This window comes from Anser cygnoides, chromosome 1 (assembly GCF_040182565.1).
Source record: "Anser cygnoides isolate HZ-2024a breed goose chromosome 1, Taihu_goose_T2T_genome, whole genome shotgun sequence".
In the NCBI taxonomy this organism is placed as follows: domain Eukaryota; kingdom Metazoa; phylum Chordata; class Aves; order Anseriformes; family Anatidae; genus Anser; species Anser cygnoides.
Genome location: NC_089873.1, coordinates 22,760,429 through 22,782,155, shown reverse-complemented (window position 1 = coordinate 22,782,155; position 21,727 = coordinate 22,760,429). Strand labels below are relative to the sequence as shown.

The 21,727-nt window shown below is 37.1% G+C and overlaps 1 protein-coding gene across 8 annotated transcripts in view; it reads right to left on the bottom strand.

The window, feature by feature from the left end:
* Window positions 1-21,727, bottom strand: part of GRM8 (glutamate metabotropic receptor 8) — a 349,088-nt gene that overhangs the window by 171,090 nt on the left and 156,271 nt on the right. For all 8 annotated transcript variants that reach the window (XM_048080808.2, XM_013188397.3, XM_013188398.3 and 5 more), the window contains 2 exons: window positions 20,661-20,815; window positions 19,204-19,341 (listed from right to left, as the gene is read on the bottom strand). In XM_048080808.2, coding sequence (XP_047936765.1) covers window positions 19,204-19,341; window positions 20,661-20,815 — 293 coding nt within the window. The remainder of the gene's footprint in view (window positions 1-19,203; window positions 19,342-20,660; window positions 20,816-21,727) is intronic.

Sequence of the window (21,727 nt, the reverse complement as noted above, 5' to 3'; positions counted from 1 at the left end):
GGCTTCTCACAAAATACATTAAAATATTTATCACAGTCTCCTTTTCTCTCTCATAATCAAGTTGCCCTTAAAAAAGAGGAAGAAGTAGAGTTAATATTTCACCTATAAATGGAAGGGAGGAAAGGACATTTTATTCCTAATAGATAGCATATATTTTTAATTCATTTGTAATAATGTAAAAAAGCACACTTTTTATATTGCTGATGGAACTGCAAATCTTATTTATGTATTAGTTGCCAGATTAACTAAGCTATTTCAGAAAAAAAAAAAATAAATGTGTATATTTCATTGCAGTGACTATTTGTGTATCAGAAGATTAGGACTGACACAGAACGGAAACAAAGCTTTGTCTATGCAGTCCAGAGATTGTCAACGTAGTTATTATGGGTGAAATTTGCACAAGTGTAGAAGTCCCACCTAAGGCTCCCCCCATCTCTCAGCTACTTACCGTCTAATTTTCCATGGAGCTATAAAGGTGGTGTCCAAGCGCTGGTTGAGCTCCATGCAGCAGCCTGGCAGCTGTACAGCCTGGCAAGGTCCCACAAAAGAGGGGCCCACCCTGGACACTTGGATGTCAGTGACAGGACCAGGTCTGAGACACAAGAGGTCACAACATCTTGGCCTGTTTTGTTTTTGACACCAACCAAAACCTGGAAAGCAAGAAATGGTATTTTCTCCCCAGAGAATGGGATAGAAATGCATTTACAATCCTGTCCCTGGTCTCTGGCTTTGCAATGTTTTGTGCCACAAAGATGGATTATAGTGAAGGTTTTGTGAAGACCCATAAGTTGCATTCATCCTGGACATGCATCCGTGTTTGACAGCTGTGTAAGTCACCTCCAGACAATGATTTTTGTCAAATTTCTGGAGGTATTTGTCTCTCTTTGTAAGTCAAAAAGGCATCTAGACAGAGTGATTCTGCCTACCCTGAGCAGATTGCTAACAATACCCTTTCACTTTGGGCCCATTCACACCAACATTATGTAAATTTTGAGTCACTTGAAGGTTTAGGTATTTAAAGTCCACATAAGACACTGCTTAGGAGCTCGTGTTCACAGTCCTTACTATTTCATGAAAATCAAGGTTATTAATATTCTCTAACTTCTTATTATTCACAATTGTCATTATTCCTAACAACTTTTAAAATAGAACATGAACCCAAAATGAACCATGGACTTTCCAAATACCAAGCACCACAATAGCTGTTCCAAAGACAATACATTTTATTTCTTTAAGGTCTCAAGCCCAAAATATTTCCTACCAATAGCAATTGGTTCAACCTGAAGTTGACATTATCAGTTACATCCATGGGTCACAGTTTGTAATTATCTTCTCTCTCAGATCTTATTCATCAGACAAGCCAGCTATAATAGACTTCACAAAAGGCTTTATTTTGTCTGGTTTTGCACATAAATACTGTGTTTGTATTTATTTCAGATACAAATGGTGCCACCTGCTCCTCTTTGTACCCTGACATTTGGTGCTAATTAGATGGACTTGCATTATCAACAGCAAAGTAATACAGTGCTGCAGCAGGCACGGTTACCATGGATCCTAATGCACTCAGCATTCCACAGGAAATTTAGCAGAGCATAAGAAATAAATCTACTCCTGTGTGAACCTGCTCCAGTTCTGTGACACTATTAAGGTGCATCCTCAAAGTCTGCTATATCCAAATGTAAATACCATCATTATATCTAAATGTTTATTAATGCATTTTACCATTGATTCACCATGTAGGTGAAACAAAATTGCAAGTTGATTTTAAACACCCTGACAGTGCTAATGGAAACAAGTCATGCATTCCAGCTGTAAAGGAGAATGAGTCTCAACTGGGGATCAGTTGCAACAACAACAAAAAAAAGACCTACTGGCATCTGTAAATCTGTAAATGAGAACAGTCAAAACAATTCAGACTCATAGACTGTCACACTGAATAGTTGCAGTGAAAACTAATGCTATGTGTTCCTTTTCAATCCTACCTGAATGTAGCTAGTTATTATACTCTAAGACCTAACAAAAAAGGGCTAATCCAAAAGTTGCTTCTACAAAGTGATTTAGTGATTTGACATAGTTCAATAAACTCTACAGACCAAGCTAAATGAGAAGGGGAAGAGATGGATTATGGTAAGAGCAGAAGGTAAATAAAAGAAGCTAATACCAGAGAAAGAAAACCATTAAATAAAAAGACAAAAGAGTAAAATTATTTCCTTTCCTCCTTCCTTGCAAAAAATGCACATAATGTTATAATTCTTCCTACATGATCTAGGGTCCAACCACTCCACATTTTACATTTGAGATTATAGAATCATAGGGGAAAAAAAAAAAAAAAAAAAAAAGGAATCATAGAATGTCTTGGATTGGAAGGGACCTTGAAGATCACCTAGTTCCACCCCCTTGGCACTGGTGGGTGGCAGACCACTAGATCAGGTTGACCCAGGGCCCCATCCAACCTCGAATGAATTAGCATCTTCTGTTTCAGGCATCAGTCTCAGCCATTGTTCGGGGTTCTTCCTTCATTTGTCAGGATTATCTACATTTCTGTCATGTACGCATTTTAAAGTGCCAGTGAAGCCAGACTTCTATGAGCTTTAAGACTTTTTCAGAGTTCCCCTCATATCTCAGGGAGGATGAGTTCAGCATCTGAGTTATAAATGTCACATCCTGTGTTCTCTGAACAGTCTTTTTTAACAAACTACCAAATGCAAGTTTGAAGCATTATCGCCTTCCCCTTAGGACTACAACAATCTGGTGTAACATGGAGCAGCACACTGCAATCAAGAGAAAATCAGGGAGGGATCCACTCCCCAAAACTGAAAGCATCGTTAGCACAATGCTAGGAAGCATGTGGTGGGACGCACAGCCTCACCAGGAACAGCTTGCTATCTCAACATCAGTCCTCTAGGTCTTCTCACAGATGAATTCCAATTCTAAATATTAAAAGATGAACTTCATTTGACGATCACCTCATAAAACTTACATTATGTAAGTGACATAGCGCAAGAGACGTGGAAGAAGACAAACTGGACAGCATCTACAGGTATAAACACTTTTTATTGGGTAGTAGAGATTTACTGACCAGGCAATTATTGTTAATATACCACTGCACACATTGGCTAATCAAGTAAGCAGGAAATACATGATTTGTGGCAGGGTAGAAGTACAGTTTCTATTCATTTTTTTCTCTCTTTCATTTGGCTAGTAAGAATGAACAATGGACCTATGTTTTTATAGCATCGTTCTATTCACAAGCAATCACATTCATAATCAAAATCAAACCCTTAAATATTACCATCTATCTATATGTGAACTAGCAATCAACAAAGGTTCCGTTTCTAATTGTGGGGAACATTCTTCATCTAAATTATCAATAACTGAGGTTGCAGTCAAACTACACTGTATGAATACAATGCATGCTTTTGAAACAGGGTATGTCAAAGCATGCACATGGCCTAACACAAAGTAAAAAATCCACTGATCTGACTGGAGAATTTTCTTTGCTTGCAATCCTGAAGCCTCCTTAACCTTCACAGTCTGTAGATGCTTCTCTTCCACCAAAGCCTGCCAACTGACATAATTTCACAGCTGGGAAGAAATCTGTGTCCAAGTAGCTGAGTGCATTCTTACTGTGGGTTCCTCATGAATAACCAGGAATTTGTCTGTTGTACAGTGTGAATACAGAAGAGGAAAGAGAGACCTGTTCTAATGCATGGACTACAAAAGGTTATCTATCAGTAACCTTTTTTTCTAAATGTCAGAACAATAGAATTATCCCCACAGAAGAAGATCAACGAATCTTCTGAACAAGAAAGGCTTGGGTTCGAGATGAGATTTCCACAATAGTGTACTTTGAATTAAAAACAAACAATGAAAAATGCCAGTTTTCACAATGATTTTTCATGGAAGAGAGCTACGTCAGTTCTAATACCATAATACTGCTACAACTTCATCTTTCGTAAGTGCCACATAACATGTCCCTGTGATATGTGCGCAGTAACTTGTTGAAGTTTCTATTCCAGTCTTTTCCAGAGGTTCATAGAACAGGATAAAAGAAGAGATAGATATGGAACTTTTGGAAGTAATTTAAAAAAAAAAAAAGGGAAGGGAAGGGGAGGGGAAGGGGAAGGGGAAGGGGAAGGGGAAGGGGAAGGGGAAGGGGAAGGGGAAGGGGAAGGGGAAGGGGAAGGGGAAGGGGAAGGGGAAGGGGAAGGGGAAGGGGAAGGGGAAGGGGAAGGGGAAGAAGAGCACCAGTTCTGTAATTTCCAGACAACTTCAACCTCTTGTACTTCCTGACATAGTTGTGTTTCAGGAAATACGTAGATGTTAAGTGGTAAGTATACCCTGCTCCCACCTGTCATTATTCTACTTCTACAATCACATCTTTGATTTCAAGGAAGAGACTAAATGCAAAGATTAGATATTCTCCTCTGAAAAATAGCTCCACAGAAAGATAAATCCACTGTCCAGAGATACGGAAAATTACTAGTCATCAATGCCGTCATTTTCATCTGCATGATTCATCATAATCAGCCTGCCCTCTATATCTGCTGTCATTATTGTCTCCATTATCAACTGTGTGCACTAGATAAACATTTACACAGGTAACTGTTCATATACATACTGTATACAATCAACTATTAAACAATACCCTGAAAAAAATATTCTACTGGGTCCCAAAATATGTTCTATCTCATCTTAAACTAGAGACTTACTGTAAGGCTTTGTTACGGAGTTATTTTCTACTAGGCAGCATATATCCATCATAACAAAAAAAAACACTTTCTTAAACATATTTATCGACACCTTAGTTTGCAGGAAAAATAAAATAAAAAATAAAATTAAAAAAAAACGGCAGCATGTTGGAAATGTGATTTTTACATTTTAGAATCTGAATCAGTTTGAATCTGAATCAGTTTGAATCTTTTGGTTACGTGTATTTGATTTTTGTGTTAGATAATGTAACACAATACAGTTACTTTCATTGATGTAGAATAAGGTTTAATTTTCATTTTCTTGGAATTTTAAAATGTTCCTGTTTAATTTCAACCCCAAATGTCAAAATCCTTTTTGAAACAGAAGATTGATCTTCTTTGCAGTTCTGTTTCTCAAGAGGATTTTCTGAATAATAAATTAAGAAAAAAGGTCTTGACCCTTATTGTATTTTTTCCCACTTTCTCAAATAGGTCCTGAATGTATAATGGCAGCCATTGGAAATGCTCTGCTTTTTTCAGCAGTTTCAATATATCACCTGAGATTGGGAGTGAGGGAGAAGGGACTTTGAATGCCCCCCATGTGGCCTGCCAGCCCCTGTCAATACCAAAAGGTCCAGCCCCAAGTGCCAGCTCCCACAGCTTCGGTTCCCCCTTCGCCATGCAGCCTGGTCTGTCTCCTAATAACTCCCTTAGCTGTTCTTCACCTCCTGCTTAGTGTTTCTATGCTGAATTAAAGATGAGTAACATAAAGACTGAGGCAAGGGGAGTAGGAAGGGGAGTATATTTTGGTCCTAGAGCATCCCCTGTGGCCTTGCATAGACATAGGAATGACAATGGAATTAAGGCAGAGGGAAGAGAGGTTTTATACAGTGGGAATAAATGTTTTCAGAGACACACACATGCATGCTGCACACAGAAGTAGTATTCAAAAATTGAATTCATCAAAGAATAGATCTTCATGGCTGTCAAAAGCCTAGGAATAGAGTTATATCATCATTCTTTTGATCAGAAAATGAATCTTCAACATATAAAGTTGAAGAACAGAAAATACGACCAGTGAAAAATATTAATAATGCACTCTCTAGAGAAGTACCATAAGAAAACTAAGTACAGGCACTGAAAATTACTATTTCTTTGTGAAACTTGCCATGGAATATTTTTACATAAGTAGAAAGTATATTGAAGACATGCTGTATGTTACCATAATCATTCTTAAGTCCTTTCAGCTGCGAAATGCTGCTGATTTCAGTGCAGTCCCACACAGACACACAGGTGGGCCCCACATGGCCTACCTTGCAGGACTGGAGCTGTATTTTTCTAAATATTGCACAGCAAAGTGGTTGAAGGCATGATTACACCCGAAATGCTAGATCTCAATGTAATTAAGTTCCTTACCCTCAGATGGGAAGTAATTTAAACCAGCACTCAAAATTCCATTTAAGAAAGGACTTTGAAAAACAAAAACCCTATTGAAAAACACTCTAATAAAGGTACAAATGTACTGAACTACAGCAAAATGTGCATAGTCTTATAAAAGGATTACTAAAAATGTGGACACCACGAACCAAATGTCTACTGATGACAAATGACACCAGGCCGGGTGCAGAACTAACACAATATATAAAAAAAGAGACCAGATAACAAGCTGAAATTTAACGTTATCGACAAGTGTTACAGAACTATCAGTCAGACTGAGAGGACAACGTTGTTGGCTACTCTGCCACAAGGGCAGCAAGGGAGATTAAGTGCTACAGAGAGTTTGGGAGACTGAAGAGGCAGAAAACATGAGATCCTTTCTAATTGCAACAAAAATATGGTTAGATATGATATCTTTCTAATAAATAAATAAATAAACAAATAAAAACTGAATACAGGAATATTGATTTTTGTTAAGAGACTCTATAAAAAGGCAAGAAAGCTGGTAAAAGCACTGAATTCTAAAAGCATGCTTGGTGGTGGTGGTGGTTTTTGTGTCACATGTAGAACTAAAAGTAACCATATAGTCCTGATTTTAAAAGCTCTAAAAGCAAAAGCCAAAATGATTCAGTATCACAGTAAAGGACTCTGTAATATTTATTATTTTTTTTTTTTTAATTTCAGAAGAGTAATTCATGCTAAAATGAGAAAAACAAAAAGGATAAACTGTGGAAAATAGAACTGCATATCAGCAGACCAAAAGGGATTTCAAGGAGTAATATGCACTACAGTTCCCTCCCACGTACAACATTCCTTTCATCAATACTACAGATTTTTAGAACATAGTATTGCTGAGGCCAAATTCTTGGTTGGTTACCCTTTTCACAGGATGTTCAAACTTCTTGTCTATTTCAAGGCTCTATATAACCTGTCTATAAAGCTCTGCTCATTTTCATCCTTCTTTTAAGATCTAAAACTCTTGTCTTCTGAAGTGAAAAGCAATGTTGCTTCCCTTCTGATCATTCCTTTAAAGCTTTACTTATCCTGTTCAGCCTTTGATTACTGACCTCTCTGTGTTTTCCACACAAAATCAAGTTATTACTCTCATTTGGGGGCCATCTCCTCTCAAATCTCATACCTCTTTGTGTCAATAAAGTAACACTCATGTATAGTACTGAAGATTTGGCCATTATACATCGTTTGCATTTTATCTCTGTGCAACTAAGTTGCAAAATCTTTGGTCTAGTGTCCTAAAGCCTGTTTCCTTTATTATCATAAAAAATTAAATAAGAAAGAAAGAAAATTTCACAGAGGAGTTCAAGAGAACAGTTCAGTTAAAATGGAAAGTAACCTTAATACTCATCTGAAATTCAACCCAAATCTTTTGCAGACACAAAAGTCTCATACTGCAGTTTTCAAAGGGATGGGTCAATCAGAGGCTGTGTAAAGAACAATGTTTAACAGAGAACTCCAGGTAATTTTTATCATATCCTGATATCCTGGCTATACATACTTCTGCTGCAAAAGTGCAAAAGCTATGGCATAATATGTAGATTCATTTGCCCTTTTTCTTGCAGGCTGTCAGGTGCCAATCTTTACGTTCCACATTATCCCACTGCACAGAGAAATTGCAAATGTAAAAGACCTTTGCATACTCACTTCCAGTTCTGTTAGCTGACGTGAAGACTTTGTACAGTCTAATACAGCACATTAATTCTTCTTCCTTTTATTATTTTTTCCCTCTTCATTTGAAAACACAGCTGCAATTACAGGTTTCATCTAAAATCCAATGGTGAAGTATCAAAAGTTCATGAGCAAGTTTCTTTCTATGAAATTTCAATTCTATTCTTGCAGAAAAGTTAGAATATCTAATTAAAAAATCACAACTATATGAGTTCCAAGAATGAAATCTATGAATGCATGTGCTTTTTCTTTCAGTAAAAAATGAGCAATTTATACAGCAAATTTAGTCTCCTTTTCTCTTTCCAAATTGTGTGAAAAATATTTGTTATCTTAAGTATACCGTTTATTTGGAAGTACTAATTACAAAGTCTATGGCTAATCTGTGATCTGTACATTGTTCTTTATGTTTAGTTTTCGTCTATAATTTAAGGAGTATTATATATCTTTAAGCAGATACAAGACACAAAACAGCTTTTTTTGTCTCCTAGTAAGGTAAATGCCATTTATTATTCAATTTTGCAAATTACTTTTCTCTACTGAAGCCCTTCCACAGGCACTAGCATTTTTCTCCCCAAAGTTAAAAGAAAAAAAAATAAATATTCCAATAATCTATACACATGGACATTATATTATATTTTTTTGTATTTAATGTAAGTTGGAAAAAGGTTCAGTGAATTGTAGAGCTTATTCTATCACTGGCCAGGCCAACACTTACAACGTTCCTAAAACTAACAATTTTAGTGTCCAGTTCCGTTTCAAAATTTAAAAGGAATAAAATTATTTTGTTCCTTTTTTTGTTGTAGTTTCAAAAGTCTTAAGAAGAGACAATTTCAAATGTCACATTGAAGTGCTTCTTGTGCTGGAAATGATTTGTTCATTTCAAGACGAGAGACAGGTGTTAGGCTACTTAGACTATGGGACTCACTTTGAGAAACCTGGTCTGCTGGGGGCTGATGGGGTCTACCTGTCAGAGCAGGGGAGGACTGTCTTCAGTCACTGGCTTGCCCAGCTGGTGAAGAGGGCTTTAAACTAGAGTTGCCAAGGAAGGGGAACCTCAATCCATCCTGCTCCTCCCAGTTTGATGTTGGTGTCAGCGATAGATGCCCAGAGCCTGGCGGAGGGTCATGGGTCAGCAGAAGCGCACCTGAAGAGCAGCACAAAGGAAGGCCTGCCACTCCAGCCAGTTAGTCAGCTTGATTAGAGGCCCAACTCAAATGTCTCTATGCTAACACACACAGCATGGGGAACAAACAAGAAGAGTTAGAGATGATTCTATGATTGTTGATCTACCTAAGTGTCTCTGATGAGCAACTCTTTCTAGGATGTGCCTCAGGAAAAAAGTCTACCAGCAGTCAGAACTGAACAGTGAGAGTGAAAAAGCACCCTTATTTTCTAATCCAAACAATGCTTATGTGGCACTTATATTCCACCAGACTCCTTGGAACATGTTTACAACATGTGAAAATGCCAACTCATTTTTCTTCTTCTTCTTTACTTGAACACCATCAGTTTTTGTCTCAGTGACAGATCACATACATTACATAGATTTGACAAAGACCTTAATTTGTCTATTTCCTGGGATTATTTTATCACAGGATGAAAGGATCAAGTCTAGGAAGTTTAATATTTCATTTTTAAACAAAGTTTAAATATATACCTGAAATATAAGCCTTTGTCAATAAATTCCTTTAAATATTTTGGGTAATTCAACAGAATAGAGCATCCTGAAAATCTATGGTATTATCAATACTCAAATGGTCACATATTCAGATCTGAGGAATGTTTGATGATAATCTATGTGCAGATGACTTCCCTTTACCTGTGAAAGTACCTATAAGGATGCTAAGTTATCTCTAAATATTTAACTAATATAATCTTAATCAATATAAGTAAGTACTGGAGTTATCACCAGGATCTTACATGAACTGAGAAAACAGATGGGATTATTGAGACGGTGGCAATTCATGCAGCCATGGAAAGGGACTCATTTCACTTGACTTGAGCAAACTGAAAGTGGGGTACCTCATCCAAATTTAAAGTCTATTTGCAGTCCATGGAGAGAGGTATCTTCACATGGTATGTCATACCAGTCTGAACAGCTTACTAAATCATGTGGAAGTTGTCTCCAAGAAGTTAAAAAATTAGGCAAATCTTTTCTCATGAGCTCCACCCAAGGGCAATCCTGTCAGGCCTTGACAGACACTAGTCCAGAACTAGAATTTGCATCAAAATCATTGTGTCCAGCCATGCAGTTAAACCAGTATAAGTTCAATGTAACAAAAATACCTCTCCTCTGCTGCATACTGATTTTAACACAAATTGAGGACACTTGGACTCCTACCTGACCTTTCATAACAAAGATCCATACAAAAACACCTATCTCAAATATTGGAAACAAATAGTATTCTGGAAATATTGAACTATAATTGATACATTTAATGGATACACTGATGCATTAAAAGCCAAATTCTGACCTCTTACCCTGATTTATTCCACAGCCCATTAGGTATGCCCCATTGATTTTGCTGGTTTATTTCTACAATAAAATTCTATTCAATAGATTAAAAAACATCTGCTTCTGTTTACAGATGACCAATTATTTGAACTCCCTTCCTCAAAAGGTGAGCAATTACTTATAAATCAGGGTGATTACACAGGTGAATAATTCTTCATCAATGTATTGAAAATGTTTATGATCTAAAAGCAGCACACACTAAGTGTTTTGATTCCTGCTTCATGAAATTAAGAAACCACTTAGTTCACCTATACTAATGATATTATAAAACTGTTATAGAAATATGATATATATAGATTTATTTGGGATATCAGTGGTATCTAACATCAGAATAAGTTGATTTTTTAATATCAAACATAATCAGTAGAAAGATCACAACAGAAAGATCAAATAATGTATTTTATTTTACCACATTCTTTTCTGTTGTGTTCATATTTTAACTTGTTTTAACTTGTTGATAACCTGTAAATGAAGTATTAACAAATTGAGAAGAGGCTATTCGGCAGGAAGTTCTGTATCAACCGTCTATAATACAAGTCATTCAGCAAGTCAAGAGAGGGGATTGTCCCTCTCTACTCTGTGCTTGTGAGGCCACGCTTGGAGTACTGGATCCAGGTCTAGGGCCCCCACCATGAGAAAGGTGTTGATCTGTTAGAATGGGTCCAGAGGAGGGATACGAATTTGATCAGAGGATTGAAGTACCTCTCCTATGAAGAAAGTCTGAGAGAGCTGGGGATGTTCAGGCCAGAGAAGAGAAGGCCTGGGAGAGAACTCACTGCAGCTTTTAAGTACTTAAGGGGGGCTTATAAAACAGATGGAGAGCAACTTTTTGCTCAGGCAGACAATAACAGGACAAAGGGGAATGGTTTTAAATTAAAAGAAGGGAGATTTTGATTAGAGGTTAGGAGGAAATTCTTCACTCAGAGGGTGGTGAGGCACTGGAACAGGTTGCCCAGAGAAGCTGTGGATGCCCCATCCCTGGAAGTGTTCAAGGCCAGGTTGGATGGGGCTTGGAGCAACCTGGTCTGGTGGAAGGCATCCCTATCCATGGCAGGGAGGTTGGAACTGGATGATCTTTAAGGACCCTTCCAGCCCAAGCCATTCTATGACTCTGTGATTACATATTCCTATGTATGTGTGAGATGACATTTTTCTACAGTCATGAAACAGGACAAACAAGTTACCTTTTTTGGATCTACTGAGAAAGTATGTACTGCTAAATTTAAATGTATATCTTGAATCACTGCATATTCCCAGAATATTAAAAATAGCCTATAAATATCGAGATACATTTTAAATAGATGTTTTTCCCCCTCAAAATAGTTAATCAAGGGAATAATATGATGTTAGTTTGCAGTTTATGGTCTTCTGAGGATGAAGATCAGACTTGGTTTTTTTTTCCCCCAGGAGCTAAGTACAGAGAGTACAGCTACACTCCTGTTTAATTTGGCTAAGAAGCACGCTTTTGAAACAAATTTTCTGACTGTCCCCACTTTCACCGGGCAGAGCAGTCTCACTGTGCCTAAACTCAGTTCCTTCCAGAAGAAACCAAAGCTTAGGGTGAATGATGAGAATACAGGTATGGCCCTCCAGCTAGAAGGACCATACTACAGCCAACCTGATGTAAATTCTGTTGAAAAGAGAACAGTGAGGAACTCAGGCACTCAGTAGCGACTGCTTTGCCCAGGGGATCTGCACTATTTGACAACATAGACATGGCCACAGGGCACCTGGGCCACTGGGGAAGAAGGTACCTCAGGGAGGCCATTCTCTTCCTGTCCAATTGGGATCACTTCCCAAACAACAGACCAGGAAAAAATGCATCGTATTATCTGACCCTTCACCTGTGAATATGGGAGAACATTTTAAATCAAATTAACAAGCCCACTGCTGATCTGGCTTTGGAGTTTCACCTCCAGTCTTCAATCAGATCAGTACACAGAACGGTGCTCAGTTCACAGAACAGAGTGGTTGGACAGTGGCCAACAAGTCTGAAGGATGAGTAACTTCCTATGACTGTTAGCAATGAGCATATCAGTCTGTCTGACCAAATCCAAGGACACTGAACATTATGCAGCTAACACTCTTTTTTAAGACTTTAGCTATCTTTTATTGTACTACTTTTATTCTAATGAAGCATCTAGTCAGGTAGCAAGTATACATACCAAACGTGCATACTTGTAAAATGTTTTATACGGGTACTGTCACAAGAAATGTTTGAATGATGGCACAGACGCATATGCAAAATTAAAACAGCTCGTCCAGTCCTCTGACAGCCAGGATTGCAAGTCTCTCAGAAGGGAAAACAATAAATATCTTTTCTACCTGAAGAGGGATGTCTGGGACTCAGCTTTACACAGAGACCATCTTCCCATGCACAGCAAGGACTTGCTTGTGGCAAAGGAGGAGAGCAAACAGATGAAGAATGGCATGCAACTTTTCAACTGTTGACTTTTCCCTTTGACTAGCATCTTTCCAAAGAGGTTACACTAGTACTGGAAATCACAGAGTAACTTCATATTGTCTCCCAGGACCAAGAACTGCATACAGATGACATTCTTATATGTGTTGCATCTTAGATACATCATAAGTAACGTTGGTTGCAGGTTTTCTGAGTCTGTATTTCAGAACGTGTAGTTGCAGAGTTCACACAAAATGGTACTTGAAGCAACAATTAATTCACTAGGTTATGCCAGTTTTGCAGAGGGTCTGAGCTGGAAATAGAATTTCTGGACTCAGAAGTTGCTAGCAAACACATGCACACATGTGCACATATATATGTGCATTGAAAGTACTCCACTCCAACTTGGCAGCAAGCATACCAAATTTAAAATGGCAACATACTCTATTTAAATGATTATGCAGTGGAATATGACTCATAACTTTATAAAACATTACAAATCCAAAATTGATGTGTTTCCCAACAGAATACAAGACTTGAATTCCTATTTATGAATAAAATTATAGAGAAACAAAGATGTCTAGAGAGTATATCGAGAATTTCTTTTTCATAGTAGAATAAGAAGCTTTTTTAAATCATATGATTTGTAGCTGAAACTAAAGTTTGACAGCTAGATTGAGAAGTGACTATCCACTGGATATGGTATAAAGAGATTTAAAAATACTAATAAACGGTAAAATACAAAAATAGATGACAGCAAGCAAAATGAAGAAACCAAATCAGTCAATGGTCAGCATATGTTAGGTCCACTGATTTGATGGCCCTCAAACTTAAATAATACTTTTGCACATTAACAGCTGCTGGGACTAAATACTATCCCAGAGATACTATCCCAGAGATTAAATACTCAAATCTTCTGGAATTCTGTAGTTTCTGGAATAAGAGCTGGAACTGGCCCTTTGCAAGAAGACTGAATGTACTTATTTTGATCAAGTGTTACCTTAAACTATAGCCTTCTACAGCTTATCTGTCTATTGGACACTTACAACTGAGAGATGACAAGGTTTATGCCTGCAGTTCTCTACCATCAGGACAGAATTTCATCTAAACAAACATTCTGACTTGAAGTCTGGCACAAGAAAGTCCATGTTTCGGTCCTGCTTATTTTGGCAGAACATCACTGAGCATTCCCAGACATTGATTTTTTCTTTTGAAAATTGACTACCCAGGCTTCAGAAATTGGGAACCAGGCAAAATCTTTAAACACGGTGAATTTATTGCCCATGGTATGTCGTCATAAAGAGAAAAGAACTTCATTTAAGTTTTTGAAAGAGGTCTTGGTGCCACCTGGGACATGATCAATTGTCCCAAAACCAAAAGTAAATGCTCTTTGGTCCCATATACTATTTAATGACACGTGATGCAGTTTGATTTAACGTTACATTAGAGGCAGCTTGGGACTACTGCAGTGCAGCTACCCATAACACACAACTTCCATAATTCTGAGATAAAGTCCAAAGGACAGAATAAACAGTTCAGATAAGTTCGAACAACAATCCTCAGAGTCTTTTCTATCCAACTGATGTGATGGGTCACAAGGATTCAACAACCAACTTAGCTCCTGCTTATTATGTTGCACATCTGGCTACTGTGATTTTCACTTCATATTACTGTACTTAAACAAAACAGCATTAGACATTTTATAAAGTCAAAAATACTTCTGCAAAGTGTTTATAAGCGACATTTCAAATGACATTCAATAAAATGGCAAACAGCAAAGCAAAAAAAAATATGTTAGAATTGCCCTTTCTACCTCTCATACCTAAAGGTACTGGCTACAACACACAAGCTGCACAAAGTGAGGGAGCATGCAACTCCTTCCCTGTGCTCAAAAACAGTCCCTCCTGAGCCTTAGTGCCTTTTGGGAATTGTGATACAACTAGTAAATATCAACTACTAAGTTGCATAACATCTCTACTACATCTGTGCTGTTTTTTAAAACTTTCTGTTGGTCTCACTGAGGAAAAAAGCTACTTTAGGAGAGATTTTATTAGAATGGAACTATTACCCAAACTAAATAGAGAGCAATGCGCTTTGCCTTTGCAAGATTCACAGCCCTGAAACTGTCAGTGTTCTATAAATTTCTCAGAATAGGGATGTATATACATATGAGTAAATCTGCTTCTTTCTATTATCTTTTTAGGTGTGCAATTGTATTTTCAAATAAGTTATTTAAGAGAAATTATGTATTTGTAAAGTTTATACATATGAATATCTATTATATTGCACTGGGATTTTTTGCAATGAAAAAAATAGTTCTGTTTGATAGAGCAAATTGAAATTAGAGTAATTTACACAGGCCTCTATATGCTTTTGGAAACTCTTCTTCCATCTTTATTTTTAGCAGTGCAGTCAGTTATTATAGGCAGTTAAAGGCTGATTAGGTTTGCAGAGCAGTTAAAATGCTAACCATACAAAACAGGAGAGACTACTTCTGTAACTGTAAAAGGATGTGCATGAAAGAGCTTTTTTAATTAACATTTTTGTTGAAGTTTTATTAAAGGACCACACTTCACTGTTCAAAGACTGAAAATAGTATGACAAATGCATGCCTTGAAGGGATGCTATGGGGAAAATTCAGAACAAATCTCACTGGAACTGTACTTCATTATGTCAGATTTGAATTTGAGGCTACCATTGTACACATTAAAATGGTACAGTAAGCAACTTTATTTCATGTTAGATTTCTATGTGTTTATATATGTAAACACAGAGAAATGTCTATATGCATATGCATAAATATATGTAAAGAGGACTTCTTCAGAATTTTCATTTAGATTGGAATCAAATATTAACAGTTTGTGAGGTTAATGAAAGCAAATATAATTTAATTCTTACCATTGTCCCTTAACTCTTAATCACTATTGCTGTTTTCTATTTCTATCATTCTGCTTTTGTTCTCTGAAAGATTGATGCTGCATATTGTCAGACCCACAATTCAATGTAATATTTAAAAGAGTGCTCTATGAAATCTTTACTTCATTTTCAAATCTTTGTATTCATACTGTTGTACATTTCATGAGAACCATGTAGTCTACAAGCCTACCTTAAGACGTAAAAGCTAATGCTGACAACTAATAGATCAACAGACAGGAGCTGGATTTAACACCAGGAATAAATCCAGTCAGTTCACTATGTTTCACAGTAATGCTAAATCTTGAGCTATCTAAAACTTGGTCCACAACTTGAGTCAAGTGGGAAGCTGAGGGTATGGGAAAACTCTCCAGGATGTTAAATTTAAAGCTGGTGCCCTACTTCCTTTGCCATCTCCTGCAACTGCGGTGCAAGCCATGCAATGCAAGTAAACAAAGGATGAACAGTGTCTCTGCCTTTAAGGTTTTCTGCAAGGGCATAGGGATGAATGAAGAGCTTTTTAGCTCCTCATTTCTCATTCCCAAAAAGAGATTCCAGTGCTAAAGAAAGGCTGTTGGAGGTTACTGAAGGATTCATGTCTCATTAAAGATCTTTTTATTGAATACAGAAAATCTGTACCTTGAATAAATACATAAAGTAAGACTTTTTGTAGATCCACAGATGGTGTTGTAGTGCACCATTCTTTTATATTTTGTTGTAGTAAGACAAACAAATGTTCTCTGCAAATTCTTTTCCCCTTCCCCAGTTAAAAAGGTTTAAAGGTAGTCATTGAATTGTTTCATGTTTACAAAGTCAATGGCCCAATTTGACTTTTTTTTTAATTTTTTAATTCCAGAAAGGTTGGGACAAAATATCTCTAATATTTTTCAATGAACTAATCTAATAGTGATTATTTCATCAATGTCCACTTACATTCACAAACACATTGATCTAATAGCAAATCAATAATGGCAAAACAATTGTTTCCAAAGTTAAGGTGAATCATTGCTTTCTATAAACTGGCAAAAATCAGAAAAAAAATCAGGTAAACTCAATAGAAGCTTATTTATTTTACGAGAAAAAGAAACATTTTATCTCTAAAGCACAAATTCTTTTAGGAATAAGAAGCAATACCAATCATAAATAAACTGTATTTACAAGCAGTTTTAAAATATTTTTTCTTTAAACTATTACAACATGAGATGTTCTCCTCTTCTCCTCTTCAGTCTTTAAGAAACCTAGTCTATCCTACTCAACTGACTCATCTGCTTTGAGGGCTCTAGTATGAAGAACCAGCTATGATTTAATTTTCCATTATCTCCCTCGTGCATGGGCTCCATTACAACTGAAGTGGAATGAGTCAACATGCAATTTGTGATTCTTTAGGTCTAGACTGGAGGATCATTGTCCACCAAGCATTTCTCCTTAAATCACAGCAAATATACTTTAAGGTCCCATCCTCAAATCTTCATTCGGTTCAATTAAAAAGAACACATTTTGGTTATTTTATCAGATCCTTTAAATTTGAGTTAAATAAGCAGAGGCGTGACAAATCATCAGCTTTTTTCAGGTCTGCTGGTGTCCAAGTGTCTCTTCCATTGTAGTAATCTACCTTAAAGTTGTTTAAGTCAAGAGTCTTATCATTTATAGATATCCTTGCCTGCAGGACAATTTGTAATTTTTTTCAATGGGCAACCTTCATATGAGACTCTGCCCACCTACTAAGCCCATCCCTTGCTGCTATGTTTATTTTCTGAGTACAGAAGATATGTTTTCTTTCTATTTTCTAGCACAGAAGACTTACTATAATTTTGTTTCATAAAATATATAGCTATACATTTTAAATCACAAGTTATTTTGAATATTAAGATATGGTCTGTGCATTTTATATGCTACTTTTAGCTTGGTACTTCAATTTGACAGATGTGATGAGCTAAGAGAAGTCAGAAAACCATCTGTGGTAACACTTAGAGCTTCTCAAAGTACAGTCCATACACCACTCATTCTACCGGAAGAAAGTCAAAAAAGATTCTATTTTCCTCTTAAAATACTAAAAGAAAAATAATCCCTTCTCACTCATGGGTAGCTACCCACCCATGACTTACTGCTATATGAATCAAGACCAAGGATTGCAGGATTAGAGTAATGAGCTATCATTTAGCTCAGTGAGGCACTGAATTTCATCCTTTTTTTTTTTTTTCGTGGAGTATATGGTAAAAGGTAGAAGACGAGGCATCATTGTTGAAATGAGTGAGCACATGCATGGCTCTCACATTTTTGTGTGAGGTATATCAATGCATTGTGAAGCACAGTGCAGTAAGCCTGTGAATCAGTGGTACAGTACAAATAGTACACGTGATGGTTCAGGAACTCTAGGACACATGGAGTACATTCTCAGAGAATGCATTGTAAGTCTGTCTGACAGTCCCATAAGAACTGGGGTGCTGGTCAGAAGCTTGTGTTTTGAGAAAGTTTGGAAGAGCACCCCCATAATAAATGGCGATGACAGTGTCATGAGTGAGCCAGAAAACCTGCAACAGCAAGTGAAAAAAATATTCACATTCCATTTGAACAACGTTTGATGAAAAAGGACACTGCCAGGAAAATCAAGGTATATGGACGACTTATGTATGCAGTGCAGGAAACTGAGAGTTGCTGCTGCTACTAGTCACAGAGATAGTGGTCTCTACCAGCACTGGTTATGGTGGTAACTGTAATTAAGCAAATGATAGCAGAAATACTGACACTAGAAAAAAAATGTATATCCAAAAAAGTAACATAAATAGTCTGCTGTAAGTCTCAGAAGACTAAAGGTAACACTCATGTAGGAAACTCTGGGACAATCTGGGATAACTCAACTCAAGGGACAACAAAAAGCCAACCTTTCAGAGATGAGATGAAACTCAGAGCTACTGATAAGACTGTTATATTATCTGCCAAAACCATTGTGACTATGTATGATGCCTGAGCAAGCAGGTTTGAGAAAACCACTGCCACTTACATACACTTCTTGTTCAAACTTCGTAATACAATACAGAATCCTGTTCTTTTCACATAAGTACAAGTATTAAGGACATATTGATTTGATTTTTACTCCATCCTCAAACACAGTCTGTAAACTAAATAAGAAGTTCATGACCTGACCTGACCTGCCATCAAGACCTCAATAGCTTAAACAGAAATTTAATTTGCTCTCTGTATTCTTCAGGGATAACAATGTGAGAACTGCTGTAATGTGCCAGAACACTAAAAATGCACATAGACAACTATATACAGGGTGAGAGAGAAGGCCACTGAAAACATGAATGGAATTGAACCACGGTCTTTAGCAAAATCTGTACCATCACTACATTTGCACAACTTAACTATAAGCTTTCTCAAATATTTCCCTTGAATTTTTTCTTCAGGTCTGAGTAAAAATGTCACAATTTTCTTACAACACAATAATTTGTATAGGAGAATTGAAGGAAGCCATGAGACTGATCAACGGAAAGTAGTTCCTTTCCTGCAGGAAAGTAACTCCAATAAGTAACTTATAAATAATGTTTTGCTTTCACAGTTACCTGTGCATTTCTTGATATTGCTATTTCTTTTTCCATGGGATCCTAACTTGCATCCAAAGTTCTCTTCCCAAAATTCTGCAAACCATACATTTCTTCGATTGTTAGCAAGTGTTCGGCTCCGAAAATATCTATCAAATCCTACATTCAAGAAGAGAAGTGAGAAAAAAAAAAAGTATTAAAATATGAAACAGCATAAAGGCATTCATTTAAAGATGATAATGGATTTTGTATGAATTTCATAGCAAGAAAAAGCCTTAGGTGCACTCTGAATTTATGCTCATGTGCATATCTGATTAAAAATAAGTATCTTCGTTACTATTCCATATTTGCTGTAGAACAATATATTTTTAAATATCTACAGTAGTTAACGAGTCTGTAAAGCTCCAGCAGAACTTTATAATTTAAATAATAAAAAAAAAAAGCAATGCAGATGGTTAAGGGAACAGCTTAATTTTTAATACAACAGATGACCCAAATAAAGAATTAGATACATACAAGAAATTAGAAAAACTTTAAGTACTACCAACTTAAATATCATGATTCAAATAAATTTCTTCCCATGGCCACCTAAAATCACTGTGTACTTCTCTGTTGAACCCAAAGACTTCCAAGTCACCTAAGTTTCCCACCTAGCTGAGAAACAATCCCTTAAACCTGATCATTTTCTGCACCAGTTTTACTCCAAAAATCCAGCCTTAATGAAATTATGAGCAATATACCATTGGGATTAAATCCTTCATAAATATTTCCATGGGGGTAAATTCTCCAAGCAGCATCAATAGTGCCCAGCTTTTTCAGTTGTTTACCAGCTTAGAGCACTTATGTCCAGGTTTCACTATGCCTTCACTCCCTCACTGGAGTGAAGTGGTTCAAACCAACAAATTCTACTTGCTAGAAGATGCTATATACACCACATCATAAAGTTTGTTAATATAGTGGCTTCTTAAAGAGTTATAAAAAGTTTAGGTGAGGAAAGCAGAGTCTAGATTAATCTTCTCCCATGAAAATGAGCTGATTCATTAACAGCCATCTGATGCTCTCCTTTTTTTGTCCAAAAGAACCACCAGACTATGGTTAAGAAATTCTAGTGCTCTAATTATTAGCAATAAGATTGCTTAATTGCAGATTCAGCATCTTCAAACTATATCAAAAATAAACAAAACCCATTGAAACAAGTACTCACTCAGTTCTCAAAAAACCAATTGCTTATACTTTTGAGAAAAACTGCAGGCTTTAGTCCTGAATGAATGGAAACTTTACTTAGTCACAGTTTCGCACAAATCCAGAGGACAGACAGATTTCAGAAATAGCCTCATGCTCAGTTTTCTTTTGGTGTTCTGCTCAGTAATTAAAGACACTTAACTTTACCCCTACACTGATAAGAGAGTTAGGTGCCTAAGAGCTAGGATGCTAGAACATTGTCAGAGAACTGGTTTTTTGTGCCATTGCATTCTTACCATCTATAGATGTTCTTTTGGGCAGGATGGTTACTGCTCCTTCTGCAATTTCTTCCTGATGCTGAACTGGTGAAATTTTTGACCCCCAACTATCTGAGCCAATCCACAGGAAATGTCCAGATTGATTAGCTTTTTTGGCTGCTTCCAGTATTCGCCTGAAAATAAACAAACAAATCACTAATTAAATAAACTGCATTTACTAAGAATTTTAGAAACCCCAGCATTAATTCTGGCTATGCATAATTAAGTTCACACTAACCAGTTAGCCACTAATTTGATTTGGACAATCTAAAATATATTCAACAACAGGTGCACTGAGCTTAAGTTACTGTACCTTTTAATTTGTTTCATTTTTAGCCATATTTGTCTAGCATTCTTATTGGTTTCAGATACCAAAAAACAATCTATTGCAGCTTCACTTATAGGTAAGAACTTGGAACAAGTTAGTACTGTTCGCTGGGTAAAAAAATGGGCTGGATGGCCAGGCCCAAAGGGCTGTTGTGAATGGAGTTAAATCTGGTCGGTGGACAGTCATAAGCGGTTGATAAGTGCAGGGCTGCACTTGTATTGAGGCCAGTTTTGTTTAATATTTTTATCAGTGGACTAGAGGGGATTGAGTGCATCCACAGTAAGTTTGCAGATGACACCAAGCTAGGCAAGACTGGTAGGATGGCTTTGAAGAGGGATCTGGATAGGATGGATTGATGGGCCTTGTCCAGTTGCATGGCATTCAGCGAGGCTAAATGACAGGTGCTGTACTTGGTTCATAACTGCATGCAGTTGTAGAGGCTCTGGGAAGAGCAGCTGGAAAGTTGCCCAGCAGAAAAGGACCTGGGGATGCTGGTCAACAGCCAGTTGAACTTAAGCCAGCAGTGTGCCCAGGTGGCCAAGAAGGCCAACAGCATCCTGGCCTGCATCAGAAATAGCATGGCCAGCAGAACTAGGAAGTTGAAGGTCCCCTTCTATGTGGCACTGGTGAGACCACACCTCAAATATTGTGTTCAGTTTTGGGTCCCTAACTACAAGGAGGATAATGAGTTGCTCGAATGCATTCAGGGAAGAGCATC